The sequence below is a fragment of the Lacerta agilis genome, chromosome 1 (genome assembly GCF_009819535.1).
Source record: "Lacerta agilis isolate rLacAgi1 chromosome 1, rLacAgi1.pri, whole genome shotgun sequence".
Taxonomy (NCBI): Eukaryota; Metazoa; Chordata; class Lepidosauria; order Squamata; family Lacertidae; genus Lacerta; species Lacerta agilis.
In genome coordinates this window covers 80,624,261-80,638,705 of record NC_046312.1, presented here as the reverse complement: position 1 = coordinate 80,638,705, position 14,445 = coordinate 80,624,261, and the positions used below count along the sequence as shown (strand labels likewise).

Sequence of the window (14,445 nt, the reverse complement as noted above, 5' to 3'; positions counted from 1 at the left end):
TGTTCTACACCATGGTGATCCCCATGCTGAACCCTTTGATCTACAGCTTGAGGAACAAAGAGGTGAAAGATGCTGTGAGGCGGCTGATCAAGGGGAAGGGTTTCCTATAGAACAAAAACAAACAAACAAATGTTCAGTTATGTAAAAGAAAGAATGAATCAGAGGTAGCCAACGTTGTGACCTCCTATGGTTGCTGGCTTGCAGCTCCCCTTACCCCTGACCATTGGCCAGGCCAGGCTGGCAGAATCTGGCAAGAGTTGAAGCTAAGATAACTTAATTGATGACATGTATTCTGTTACTCTCTTCAATTAAATTTATTAGGTAAAAGGAAGAGTGGATAGGTTTTAGGAATATAAACAAAGCCCATGAGGTTTTGAGGTGCTAAAACAATGATTTTCAAGGTTCCTCATCTAGGGCTGGCGATTAGATAAGAGATAAACCAGAATTTATTGCAGGAAGGTAGCATGTTACATGTGGTTAATAGGTTAGATCAGGATGAGGAAATGAGTCTGTTATAATGTTATGGGGCTAAAACATGGTTTAAACATTCAAGAAGTGGTAATTTAAGATTAGAACAAGCCTTGGGGCAATTGATTGAAGTGGCACTGAAAGAATTTGAAAGGCACTGAAAGCTTCATGAAAAAGTGTTGGCTGGAAACCAGGACGCCTAAGGGAAAAGGCAGTTTAAGACGCTGGCTTGTGTTCCTAAATCAGGGGTGGGGAACATTTTTCAGCTCAACAACTGCATTTCCCTGTGGGCAACCTTCTGGGGTCCATCTGCCAATGGTGGGCAGGGCTTAAAGGAAAAGTAGACAGGATGTCCTTTATATAGTGAGCTGTATTACCCAGCCATGCAAAAGTCAGAGATTTCTACAACACCGTGCATATCTCTCTATACATCATCCAGGCAATCAAGAGGCATTATCATACTTCAAGGATGCATTCCACCAAGACAAAAGCATTTGAGAAGGGCACATGTGGAACAGGGTGAAGCCCAGAGGAGAGTCTCAGGAGCCAGACTGAAAGAATTAGAGGTCTACCTTTGGTCTCTGGGCTAAAGGCTCCAGTCTGCTGCCCCAAACCATAGCAGAGTGGTTTAACAATCTATCCTTCTTCCCATGGAACTTTGATCATTATAGCTCTGAGAGAGGAATAGGGGGTCTCCTAAGAACTCTCAGCATCCTTAACAAACTGCAGTTCCCGGGATTTTTTTGCGGAAGCCATGACTTGTTAAAGTGGTATGATACTGCTTTAAATGTATAGTGCAATGAGGTCAAAGAGGAAACTTCACAAATGTTTAGATCAGATTGGCAGTTACTGTAATGTCCTTTGAACATTAACTGATGCCAGTCACCTGACAACCCAGCCATCTGGGTCCACAAGGGTGAGGGGATGAGGGATCCAACCTGCCGACTCGATCTAGTTCCCCACCCATGGTTTATATGAAACCCCCAATTCTGCTAAAGTTAGTCACAACTTGGTCCCATCACAATGGGTTTTGAGATCCTTGTGACTAACTTGTTCTAGTAGTTCCAGTTACAGGTAGGTAGCCGTGTTGGTCTGCCGTAGTCAAAGCAAAATAATAAAAAAAAATTCATTCCAGTAGCACCTTAGAGACCAGCTAAGTTTGTTCTTGGTATGAGCTTTCGTGTGCATGCACACTTCTTCAGAACTTTGTCTTTGCTTGGTCTAGTAGTTTCAAGGAACTGCTTGTGAACAACTTTAAATTTCATGTTCCTGTTCTTCCATACCACCTCACCAGTAGGACTCAAGATAGCATCCATATTCTACACAACGGGAATGTAGGCTGCTGGCTAGAATATTTCTCCAAATGGTCCAAGACTGTCCGCTTTAGCAGGCAGGGTCTCATGCAGGTGAGAGATGGGGAGAGTCAATGTACTGTAATTGTGAGAGGGGTTAACAAACCAATCTCCTGAGAAATTCCCACAGTTGGGCTGATTTTGTTGAGGGCACTTTTGAATGTGTACATTTTCATGTTTGCTGAGTTTGGGGGTTGATTGTTTTATCTACACATTGCTGTTGAAACAGTAGTGAAATGCACTATGTTTTGAAAGTAATTACTATTGAAATTGCTGGTATGTTTTTTTAAAAAAATAATTTTTATTATTTTTTCATTTAAACATATGTAATCACAACATTAATATCCACTTTACTTCTTTGGCTCTTTAGAGCCTGTCAACTTCCTTCCCTCCCACCTCTTGGCTTTCAAAAGTAACCTTTATATCACAGCATTTTATATATTTTCCAATTCTAATATAACTCATTACAAAATACCTCAAAGTTTAAATAAATGTAGAAAGGTTAAAAAAAAATCTCATTACAAGTCTTCAGGTAACCCTACTAGTGTTGTTAATTGCTTACAATTGTCTTTCAAATACAGTCATACCTCTGGTTGCGAACATGATCTGTGCGGGAGGCACGTTTGCAACCTGCAGCGTTCGCAGCCTGAAGTGCCGTGTCTGCACACGCACGTGCCGCGATTCAGCGCTTCTGTGCATGTGTGTGACGTCATTTTGCACTTCTGTGCATAAATGAGTGCCGAAACCTGGAAGTAACCCATTCCGGTACTTCTGGGTTTGGTGCAGTCCGCAACCCGCAGCATTCGCAACCCGAGGTATGACTGTATTATATAAATTTACTCCAGTCTTTTTGGAATATTTGATCGTCTTGGTTTCATATTTTTCCCGTCAGCTTCGCCAGTTCTGCAAAGTCCATCATTTTCATCTGCCACTCTTCTTTCGTCGGTACTTGTTGTTTCCATTTTGGGGCTAAAAGGATTCTTGCCGCTGTTGTTTCATACATGAACAGTCTTTTATCTTTTTTTGGTACCTCGTCGCCTGTTATACCCACTAAAAAGGCTTCAGTTGTTTTTTTTTAACAAAAGTGTTTTTAAACATTTTCTTTAACTCATTATATATGGGAAATGAAATTGCTGATATGTTGTGACGAAATGCTCATTGATGTTTACATTATGTGTAATGTATTGTGGTTTCTGTTTTGTGCCTTTATTGTGTAAAAGTTGGCATATACATTAAATTTTAATCTAACTTAAGTTTCTTCCCATATTTTCTTTGAAAATCAAATACAGATGCGGAGGATTCAGTGGGCAGTGGAAGACAACTCTGGGGGGTGGGACTTGCCTAACCCTTTCATCTCTGAAAGTTTTTTCTGATAAAAAATTACCCCAACTATTTTTCCAGGGAGGTAAAGGGAATCTGGTTTTTTGCTCCTGCAGGGTGTAGATAGAACATCTTCAGGGGATAACAGCTTTGGAGAGTGGCAGATTCTACAGCCACTGGATGACTTTGTCCCATACAGTGAAATGGACCTGTATCTGGAAGCCTAGGTTGCAGCACCATAATCCAGCAGTAGAAGTCACACTTCTACTTACACAAGTAGAGAGATGGCTTTCCATAGCCCTCTGGTTGGCCACTGTGAGAACAGGATGCTGGACTGAGTGGACCTTAGGTCTGATCCAGCACAGTCATCTTATATTCTTATTATATCAGTGGGCTTAAGTGTACTGTGCTCTCTACTGGATTGTAGTCTAGATCTGCTTTTTACACTATTTGTGCTGGCACTGTGTGCTTAGAATGTGGGTATTGTTTTTGCTTTGTAAGGACATTTGCAGTGGAATTGACTTCTGCTACAAAAAGCCATTAAGATAATTCAAATTCCCACCTGATATCTGATCCTTCTGGAGGACAAAATCCCCAGTTTCAAACTCTCAGAACAGAAAGTCCCTTCTGAACAGCAGTTACAGAAATACTAAGTTGCACACAACAAGCAGTTCTGTGATACATAAGCATTTGTAGGCATCATAATGACATTCAGCCATCTTTTCATCTCATCACTGAAAGCTGCTCCTGTGGTACTGAGTGGAGTAAATAGTGGAGGTTCAACTTGATGCACAGGACAAACCAGAGACAAGAATTGCAAGATGAAAAAAGTGTTTGCAGGTCACAAGAGGATGGGTAGGTTTAAAAGTATTTCTAGATTTTAGTTTTCAAATTAGCCTTTGGCCAGATTGCACTTCCTAAACCACAGGCTTGCAATGTATCCACATACATCCATTGCCTGTTCCAGGGATCCTTTCATTCTTCACCCCAACCTGCTCTTCCCATTCAGCTAAGATGCCCCAGGTCAACCAGATTATAAACACAGGAGGGTAATTCTCTATGAAGGTACAAATGCAAACTTATTTCTCTGTCATGGCTTCCCTCTCTAGGAACCCAGCAGCTATCTATCGGAGCATTTTTACACTCTCCCCAAAGAGTCCTTGAAGCCACTGATACTGAAAGCATGGTTCATGATACTGAACCCTTGTCTAGAACTAACTCAAACCAAAAAAAAGTCCAGGGCTAATTTTGAGTTAACCAAGCAAATGGTTTATGAGTGAAAATATTTTCTAAATAAACAGGCATAAGAAAGAGATCATTTGAAGAAGGGCAATGGAATTTTCTCCAACAGATTAGTCACCCTCCAGCAGGGCTAACAGCAGCTTCATTGGGAGGGGTGGGAAGCTATAATGTGGGAAGAAAGGGGTAACTCCACACACTGTGGTCTTCAGCTTCCCCTCCTCCTCCTCCCTTAGCTCTGCAGCTGCAATTTTGCCTTTAAAAATAATGCATGAAACATAGTGATACCTTTAGTATCACATCTAGTTGGGCCCTTAAACAGAAGACTGTGCTATCGTTCAAATATCAGGGAGGACATCACACTGCATTTACCTATTAAGCAGTTCAAAATGCACATAGCTGTCCTGGCATGGGAAGCAGAATGATTCTGGTGCATGTACAGTGGTACCTCAGGTTACAGGCGGTTCAGGTCACAGATGCTTCAGGTTACAGACTCCGCTAACCCAGAAATAGTACCTCGGGTTAAGAACTTTGCTTCAGGATGAGAACAGAATTCATGCAGTGGTGGTGTGGCGGCAGTGGAAGGCCCCATTAGCTAAAGTGGTGCTTCAGGTTAAGAACAGTGTCAGGTTAAGAACGGACCTCCGGAACAAATTAAGTTCTTAACCCGAGGTACCACTGTATTAGAAAGGTACTTTGAGGTGAAACTAACCCCTCAGCTTTAAAATTTCAACATTTCCCCAAAGACTGCTGCCAGTGCCACTTTCTTTCTTTTTACACAAGCACAAATACCTCTCTTACACTAGTGTTAAAACCACCCTCCAAATGCAGCTCTAAAATCATGCAGCTTGCATTGTTTGCAACAGGGATGTGCACAACTTGTGGCCCTCCAAATCCCCCATCGCCATAATCACCTCCCTACTTGGCACACTGGCTGGGGCTGATAGAAGTCCAAGGAGCAATAGATTTTCCACCTCCAGTTTCCAAATAGTAGTAGTAGTAGTAGTAGTAGTAGTAAAGGGGAGTCTTGAGAATACAATGGGAAGAGGGGAGAGATCCACATAATACAATGTTGTTGTTTTCCACCACAGTACAGGAGGAAGTGGCTGTGGAAAATCATACCACAATACATGAATTCGTTTTTTCGGGATTCACAGACTCTTCAAAACTTCAGTTCCCTCTTTTCACTTTTTTTCCTAGCAGTATACCTTATCACCCTGCTTGGCAACCTTGGGATGATCATTTTAATCAGGATTACCTTGCAACTCCACACCCCCATGTACTTCTTCCTTAGCAACTTATCCTTTGTAGACCTCTGCTACTCGACTGTCGTCACTCCCAAGATGCTGATGGATTTGGTCACGAAAAGAAAAGCTATCTCGTTGACTGGCTGTGCTCTACAGATGTGGTTTTTTGGACTCTTTTTAGCCACTGAGTGTTTCCTGTTGGCAGCAATGGCATACGACCGGTATATGGCCATTTCCAATCCACTACTTTATGCAGTAATCATGTCACGCAGAGTTTGCACCCAGCTGATAATCGCCCCCTACCTTTTAGGAGTACTGAATGCCACAACACACACAACCTTAACTTTTCAACTCGCCTTCTGTCGCACCAGTACGATCAACCATTTCTTCTGTGACATCCCTGCAGTCATATCCCTCTCCTGTTCAGATACCAGACTCAACAAGGGGGTGCTTTTCGGTCTATCTTGTACCTTTGGCATTGTGAGTACGTCAATTATCATTGTCTCCTATATCTACATCCTCATGGCCATCCTGAGAATACGCTCCAACAAGGGCAGGCGCAAAGCTTTCTCCACCTGCTCAACCCATCTCACGGTAGTGTCTATCTTTTATGGGACACTCTTCTTTATATATGTGCGTCCCAGCTCTAGGTCTTCAGCTGATGAGGACAAGATGGTCTCTATGTTCTACACAGTTATGATCCCCATGCTGAACCCTCTGATCTACAGCTTCAGAAACAAAGAAGTGAAAGATGCAGTGAGGCGACTGACCAGAGGCAAAAATCTTCCTATGCAATAAAAAGGCATGCATTGTGTTGGCTTTCTTTCCTTGATGGATAATAAATCTCAAGTAACTAAAAGAATGGGTCCTTTCTGGATTTCACAGAGAATATTGGTTCCATACAGCACAATGTTTTAAGATTTTATCTAAAATAGACTCATTACAGCACTATATTTTGTTATCTGGGCTATCTTTTAGAAGAGAAGATGCTGCATAGTCTAGCATCGTCAGGAATACTTGCTTTCTGTTCCTTAATTTATCTGGATAAAGATTATGATCACAGCTCAGTGGTAGAGCATAGTCCCATTTCAATCCCTGGCATTGCCACTGTGAGCAAGACAGAGTGATAATCTGAGTTGAAAAAAGGCAGCTGCCTTTGTTCCTATGATTCTATATCTAATGTGCTCAAGTTACAGAATATTTCAGATGAACTTTGCTCCCTGGCACTGATGTATCTTTCAATTTTGCATTGCTAAATTTCACATCTTCACAGATTTCAGTAAAGTATACATGCAAGAGTAGGATTGCAACCTTAATTAAAAAGATGTGTTTGTGTGTGTGCATTTTATTGATATGTTTTAAGGTTGAACATTGGTATGGATAGTAAGAATAGAGATGGATCAAGTACAAGAAATAATTTTTAAAAATCTAAATTTATTTATTTATTATATTTTATTTATTATTTATGATTTTCAGTTTTATACATTTCAATAATTTTACAATCATTTTAACATTTCAAAACTTCTTCTTTTCCCCTCTTTCTGCAGTTCCTTAAATTTCTCTTTAATGTATTCTGCATATCCAAATGAACTTAATTTGCTCATTTATTCATCTACTTTAAGTATATACTCTTATAAAACTGCAGGTTATTACAATAATCCTGCCAATTTTCTTATCTGTTTACAGTTTGTTTATAAATATTCAATAAACTATTTCCATTTTTTTATATAAAAAGTTTGTTATCTTGATTTCTTCTATTTCCAGCAAGTTTTGCCATTTCTGCATATTCCATAAGTTTTCCAGGGGAAAGATGGTAAAAAATCTAAATTTAAGAGTCTTTTAAAAATATGTATATAACTGTAGTCTCTTGTTGTTGTTCAGTTGTTTAGTCATGTCCGACTCTTCATGACCCCATGGACCAGAGCACGCCAGGCACCCCTATCCTCCACTTCCTCCCGCAGTTTGGCCAAACTCATGCCAGTCACTTAGAGAATACGGTCCAACCATCTCATCCTCTGTCGTCCCCTTCTCCTTGTGCCCTCCATCTTTCCTAACATCAGGGTCTTTTCTAGGGAGTCTTCTCTTCTCATGAGGTGGCCAAAGTACTGGAGCCTCAACTTCAGGATCTGCCCTTCCAGTGAGCACTCAGGGCTGATTTCTTTAAGGATGGATATGTTTGATCTTTTTGCAGTCCATGGGACTCTCAAGAGTCTCCTCCAGAACCATAATTCAAAAGCATCAATTCTTCGGTGATCAGCCTTCTTTATGGTTCAGCTCTCACTTCCATACATTACTACTGGGGAAACCATAGCTTTAACTATACGGACCTTTGTCGGCAAGGTGATGTCTTTGCTTTTTAAGATGCTGTCTACGTTTGTCATTGCTTTTCTCCCAAGAAGCAGGCGTCTTCTAATTTCGTGACTGCTGTCACCATCTGCAGTGATCATGGAACCCAAGAAATTGAAATCTCTCACTGCCTCCATTTCTTCCCCTTCTATTTGCCAGGAGGTGATGGGACCAGTGGCCATGATCTTAGTTTTTTTATGTTGAGCTTCAGACCATATTTTGCACTCTCCTCTTTCACCGTCATTAAAAGGTTATTTAATTCCTCCTCACTTTCTGCCATCAAGGTTGTGTCATCAGCATATCTGATGTTGTTAATATTTCTTCCGGCAATCTTAATTCCGGCTTGGGATTCATCCAGTCCAGCCTTTCACATGATGAATTCTGCATATAAGTTAAATAAGCAGGGAGACAATATACAGCCTTGTCGTACTCCTCTCCCAATTTTGAACCAATCGGTTGTTCCATATCCAGTAGCTTCTTGTCCCACATAAAGATTTCTCAGGAGACAAATGAGGTGATCCGGCACACCCATTTCTTTAAGAACTTGCCATAGTTTGCTGTGGTCGACACAGTCAAATGCTTTTGCGTAGTCAATGAAGCAGAAGTAGATGTTTTTCTGGAACTCTCTAGCTTTCTCCATAATCCAGCGCATGTTCACAATTTGGTCTCTGGTTCCTCTGCCCTTTCGAAATCCAGCTTGCACTTCTGGGAGTTCTCGGTCCACATACTGCTTAAGCCTGCCTTGTAGAATTTTATAGTGGAGTCCTGATCTTACTCCACTATAAAATTAGACCAGGCAGTCCAGGGCCTTCCTCATATCATCCTGTTTGAAGCACAGTCTCTACTCAGTGACAGAGACAACTATGGAATAGGAAAAATGTTTACTTGGCCTTTTTGTCATCATTTTGAACAAAACATTTTTCTTCCTTAAAAAAAAACTCTTGGCTTTATATAATATTTCATTGATTCCCAAAGTTTCTCTACTGGTTTGTAAGAAACAGCTCAGAAGTTCTGTTTTCTGCCTCAAAATATTTCCCCTCAACTTTCTGAATTTTTTTTAATTAACCCTGTCTTCTACTGATTCCATCATCACTGAAGCTTCTTCACCTTATTAAAGGGAGCTGGAAGGACAAATCCTAAAATCAAAATATTAGACAGCAGGTTGCTTGCAGTGTAAGAATTTTACATTTTTGTTGTAGGCATATTTTCAGCTAGAGGAAAAGACTTTGGGTATGGAATGAAACAAGTAGTAAAGAACAGTTTAATTAATCTATTTTTTCTTTAACATCTATGGTACCTTACATTACTGCCCATCCTCAGTTGACCTCCATGCATTTGATGTAATGTCTAAAAGTATAGTTATTATATGCACAATTTGTGGATTCTCAATTTTTGACCTCGAAAGCTTCAGGCATACTGTATATACGTGAGTGTAAGCCAACCCGAATATAAGCCGAGGCACCCAATTTTACCACAAAAATGGGAAAACTTATTGACTAGAGTATAAGCCGAGGGTGGGAAATGCCAACAGCGGTAAAGGCAGAGGAAGGAGCCGCCCGAAATGAGATTAGACAAATTAATATATAACGTTTTTGCACCATTGCGGCCCCACAAAATAGTGGATGCATGATTTTTTGGTGCATGCTGTACCCACAGACATGCTGTGTGATCTGATGGTGAATTTGGGGTGACCCAATGCAAAAATCTTGAGGATCCATGTGGATCCGTGCTTTGTAACCATGTTTCTGCACCATTGTGGCCCCACGAAAAAGTGGCTCCGATGCCCTTGCGAGAGAGACAGGCGGTAGTGGTGGGATCAGCAACCCCAAATGGGCTGCTCCTCCCTCTGCTGCTGCCCGCCTCACTCAAGTATAAGCCGAGGGTGGCTTTTTCAGCACAAAAATGTGCTGAAAAACTCAGCTTATACTCGAGTATATAGGTATCTATTATACCCTTTCTTTGAATATTATTGAAGAGGAAAATTGCAGGCACCATTATTTAGATACCTGAAACTGATGAAAAGGAGGCTCAGATTTGGCAGAATACTTATAATCTCGCACCTCAAGTCAAGTATAACTTCACTCAGCAGGCATAAAACCTAATTGCAGACTATTTGTAGCACAGTAGAGCATAGCTACAAGGGGGGTAGAATCCAGTTGAGTCATGTGATTTGGTTGACAGTGCAAATCAGTTGTTACTTTTCACATACCAGTGTAGGAAATTAAAATACTCTCTTCCATGGGGAAATAGATAAAATTATGTAATCTATTATTAACTGTATGAATATCCTTTCCTATAAATTTCAAGGCAGAGGTCAGATGGCAGAGGTTGGATGGCCAACCTCTGGCATGGGTGCTTTAGTTTAGATTCCTGGATTGCAAGGGGTTGGACTAGATGACCCTTGGGTGGACCTTCCAACTCTACAATTCAATGAAGCCCTCATCTTTCATGGAGTTTTGTTCCGGGGAGTGCACCAAAAGACAAAATTGCATCTGGTCAAAACACAATGGGTTCAATGGTGAGCTGGGTTGTCTGTATAGTGAGATGTTATAACACAGTTCTGAAGAGATTTGAAAAGCTAAGATGGAAGAGAACATACTTATTGCTCACATATATTTAGAAACAGATGCCTCCATTTGAGACTGACATATATTAAATTCATAGCTGTGGGTCATGTGTAGTTGAGAAGGGGGAAAATTGAGTAGCCTACTTAATACAGTTCCTCAAATGGGAGATATTGGGAAGGTATGACAATGATAGTATACAAAACCAGCTTACATTATTATTTCTGGTCTGTTGTGTCATATTTAAAGTCTTCTTCATTTAGAAATCTGTCCTTCTTGTCATCAACTTCTTCACAGCCTTTTTCACATCCTTGTTCCTTAAGCTGTCATGTGGGAAGCACATATGGAGAAGGGTTTGCGCCTGCCATCAGTGGAGCGGATTCTCAAGATGGCTACTAGGATAAAGGTGTAAGAGGCAAGGATGAAGGCTGAGGGGGCAATGATGTTTCTAGAGATCAGAAAATATCCTTTAGAGTACAGAGAACTAACATAGGAAAATACATACTTCTGGACCTGTCAATCACATATTGTGAGATACTTCCTACTGATATCTTCCTTATATCCCAACACAACACTTCCCATCTCTCCCATTGAGGTGGTCTGATGGAATGCCTGATTTCAGGTGACCCCTCACACTTGTTAAATTTCAGAGTCCACAAGAAGTTTCAGTCAACTTCATTCAGCACAAATGATTTTGAAATTGCAAATGACATTGCTCAATGAATGTCAGACAATAACTCTGTGGTTGAACTTCATTTTCTGATTCTCTAGCTAGTAGGAAATTGATGATCAGTATAAGTGAAAGGAAATAGTTCTGAAACCTATAAGTCAAGTTCCTATAGAACCAGTTCACACACACACACAAAATTCAGTAATAATATTGTATTTTAGTTTAATACAGAATTCAGCTTCTTGTTAATGAGTTTTCTGAAAGCTTCCTTAACATCTTTGTTCCTCAGGCTGTAGATCAGAGGATTGAGCATGGGAATCACTACTGTGTAGAACACAGAAGCCCATTTGTCTTGATCCAAGGCATAGACAGAAGTGGGCCGGAGATACATGAAAATCAAAGTCCCATAAAATAAAGTTACCCCTGTGAAGTGGGACCCACAGGTGGAGAAGGCTTTGAGCCTCCCCGAGGGCATTCTCAGGACAGCTGCTAAAATGAAGATGTAAGAGAGAAGGATGATTGAGAGGGAGCTCATCTCAACAAAGCCAGCAAAGGCAAAAAGCAAAATCTCATTAATGTGGGCGTCAGAACAAGCGATTGCCAGCAGTGGAGGAACATCACAGAAGAAATGGTTGATGAGGTTGGAACTGCAGAACTGCAGGCTGAAGGTGGCTGTTGTGTGTATTATGGCACTAGTTGTGCCAGCAATATATGATCCAAATAGAAGCCGGATGCAGAGGGACTTGGACATGGCAGTGGAATAGAGCAATGGGTTGCAGATGGCCACAAAGCGGTCATAGGCCATCACTGCTAAAATGTAGCACTCAGCACCCACAAAGGCAGCAAAGAAGTAGAACTGGGCAGTACATTCAGGGAAGGAGATGGTCCTGCTCTCAGATATCAAGTCAGACAACATTCTGGGAGCAATGGCAGATGAGGAGCAGATGTCACAGAAGGAAAGGTGCCAGAGGAAGAAGTACATAGGATTGTGAAGGTGGGAATCAAGTGAGATCAAGATGATCATGTCCACGTTTCCTACAACATTGACCAGATAGATGATCAGGAATACCACAAAGAATAAGACTTTCATACCTGGATCGTTTGAGATGCCCTTGAGAATGAACTCGGTTACAGTGGTACTGTTTTCATTCACCATTTTTAGGAAAAGATACAGTGGTCTGAAGAAATGTAGGAAATGTGGATGGCAGGGTTGTTTTAAATATTAATTAGTCTAAGAGATGTCAAAGTTTGCTTGGGTCCCAGCTGCTCTGTGAGGCTGTGTCTTACCAAGGCTTCTTGTGGAGATTTTAGACGATTCAGAGTTCCTGAGTGATGCTCCCCTTTGTCTTTTCCTTAAACCTTTCTACAGGTGGGAGAGATGAACTCTGAAGTTTTGATCATTGGTTAAGTCAGCATCCTACTGATCCCTGTAAACTCCTGGAGGGTCTATTTATTACTCATTGAGTTTCCTACCTCTGAAAAATGAAGTGATTATTACAGAGTAGGAAAGGCAGAGGCCGAGAGCTCTGTCCCCAGAGGATTTCTGATCTCTGATTCCCTCATCAGGAGACATATCTTTGCAGAGCTTTCAAGGGTATAGGCATCCCATGCAATTTACTTTCTCATTGTGCTCACTATCATTTCCCCTCCCCTCCTGCACAGGAAAATATATGGCACTCTCCCGCAGTTTGGCCAAACTTATGCCAGTTGCTTCGAGAACACTGTCCAACCATCTCATCCTCTGTCGTCCCCTTCTCCTTGTGCCCTGTAGTCTCTAGCTGCTACTTAAAATGCACTTCATTTTCCCAACCATGCTGCTATTAGCCCAAGGAACACCCCAATGGTTCCCATGGGGACATTCTTCTGGGGCATAGAAGGGATTTTTGTTAGACACACTGTGGGAAGGAAATCGTTAAACCTCCCTACATGCTACTGTATAGTCACAAGAAAATCAGAGGCCCCAGTTCCTGCTGTTAATTATGATGGACTTCCTAAAAGCATAACACATCTGGTTTGGAACTTAGTACATTCTGCTCCAATAATTGCAGGAAGCCAACTTGACTGGCAGAAACTGAGGCAGAATACATGACTGGGGGAAACGGCTGTCTCGATTATGGATCTTTGCAGGCCCAGCATCAATATGCAATATCCTCAGGCAGGGGCCCACCATTGCTGTGCTGCTGCTTGCCCTGGACACCAGATGGCTTGGTCTGAGCCAACATTTAAATTTCCCACCGTGCCACTGAACTACCATTGCTCCAGGGCATTGTGGGAAATTTAAATGGTGAGTCAGATCCACCTTCCTGATCCTCATCATCGCATTGGTACCAGACACTAGTCCATTGTGGCCAACAGGTTAGCCTTCTAGGAGACACCAGCAGAGGAAGAAGGCGACCAGAGGGCATTCTGCCCAGGAGGGATCCAAACCTTGAGCCAGCCTTGTACCTCTGTCAGGCAAGCCAAGAATCTTGCTGGTGGGTGTTTGCCCATCTTTGCCTTCCAGCAGTGCTAGCCTATAGATTGATCCACAACTTTTGATCTTAGATCACCAGGTAAATGTCTGTGAAACAGGTGGAGTGAAGAGTTCCTGAAAAAGAGCAGAATCATTTCTCAGCTCATTTCACCCTATAATTAATTAGCATCAGAGGCTGAACCAAGCTGGGGCCTCTTTAAGGAACGGTCTTCAAAAAAACCTTTCCACTGAGAGGTAAACTATACATTGTACAGCAGAGCTTTCCAAACTGTGTGTTGTGACATGTTAGCATGTCGGCTGCAATGTGTAGTTGTTTCACACAAACGCTCCCCGCTCTCCTCCCGGGGCTGGAAAGGGGTTAGTTGAACCTCCAGTTTGCTAGTAAAACTGAATTACTGTGTCAAGAAATGATGCATGTCTAAAAATTGTGTCACCAACATGAAAAGTTTGGAGAGCTCTATTGCACACTCAATGCATTTGGCAAAGCATGTTCTCCTTCATGGAGAGCACGTGTTGCGGTGGGGTCTAGCAAGACATCCCTCTGTTGCTAGGTGGATATGTTTGGATGGCCACAAATGTGATTGGGCTCCTTTGGGTTGTTAGGGAGATTTTGATGTTGCAAATTGTGATTGACAGCCTAGAGGCTATACATTCCCTGCGCACAGCTTTGAGCTTCCTCTTTTTGCTGCACACATCAGATCACCAGCACCCACCCTCCCTAATTTTAGGGCTTTGTGCGTTTGACCTTGCTATGCCTGTCATGGGG

The 14,445-nt window shown here is 41.7% G+C and overlaps 3 protein-coding genes across 3 annotated transcripts in view; 2 read left to right on the top strand and 1 right to left on the bottom strand.

Moving 5' to 3' along the window:
* Nucleotides 1-110, top strand: part of LOC117051814 (olfactory receptor 1002-like) — a 936-nt gene extending 826 nt beyond the window's left edge. The window contains exon 1 of the mRNA XM_033158498.1: nt 1-110. This exon is cut by the window's left edge and continues 826 nt beyond it. Within this exon, the coding sequence (XP_033014389.1) occupies nt 1-110 (110 nt within the window).
* Nucleotides 111-5,487: 5,377 nt separating this feature from the next.
* Nucleotides 5,488-6,424, top strand: LOC117051822 (olfactory receptor 1009-like). Its single transcript, XM_033158508.1, has one exon. It carries the CDS (start codon nt 5,510-5,512, stop codon nt 6,422-6,424), a length of 915 nt encoding a protein of 304 aa, XP_033014399.1. The 5' UTR covers nt 5,488-5,509.
* Nucleotides 6,425-11,423: 4,999 nt separating this feature from the next.
* LOC117061037 (olfactory receptor 5AR1-like) lies at nt 11,424-12,374 on the bottom strand. Its single transcript, XM_033173707.1, has one exon. It carries the CDS (start codon nt 12,360-12,362, stop codon nt 11,424-11,426), a length of 939 nt encoding a protein of 312 aa, XP_033029598.1. The 5' UTR covers nt 12,363-12,374.
* Between the last annotated feature and the right edge of the window lie 2,071 nt (nt 12,375-14,445).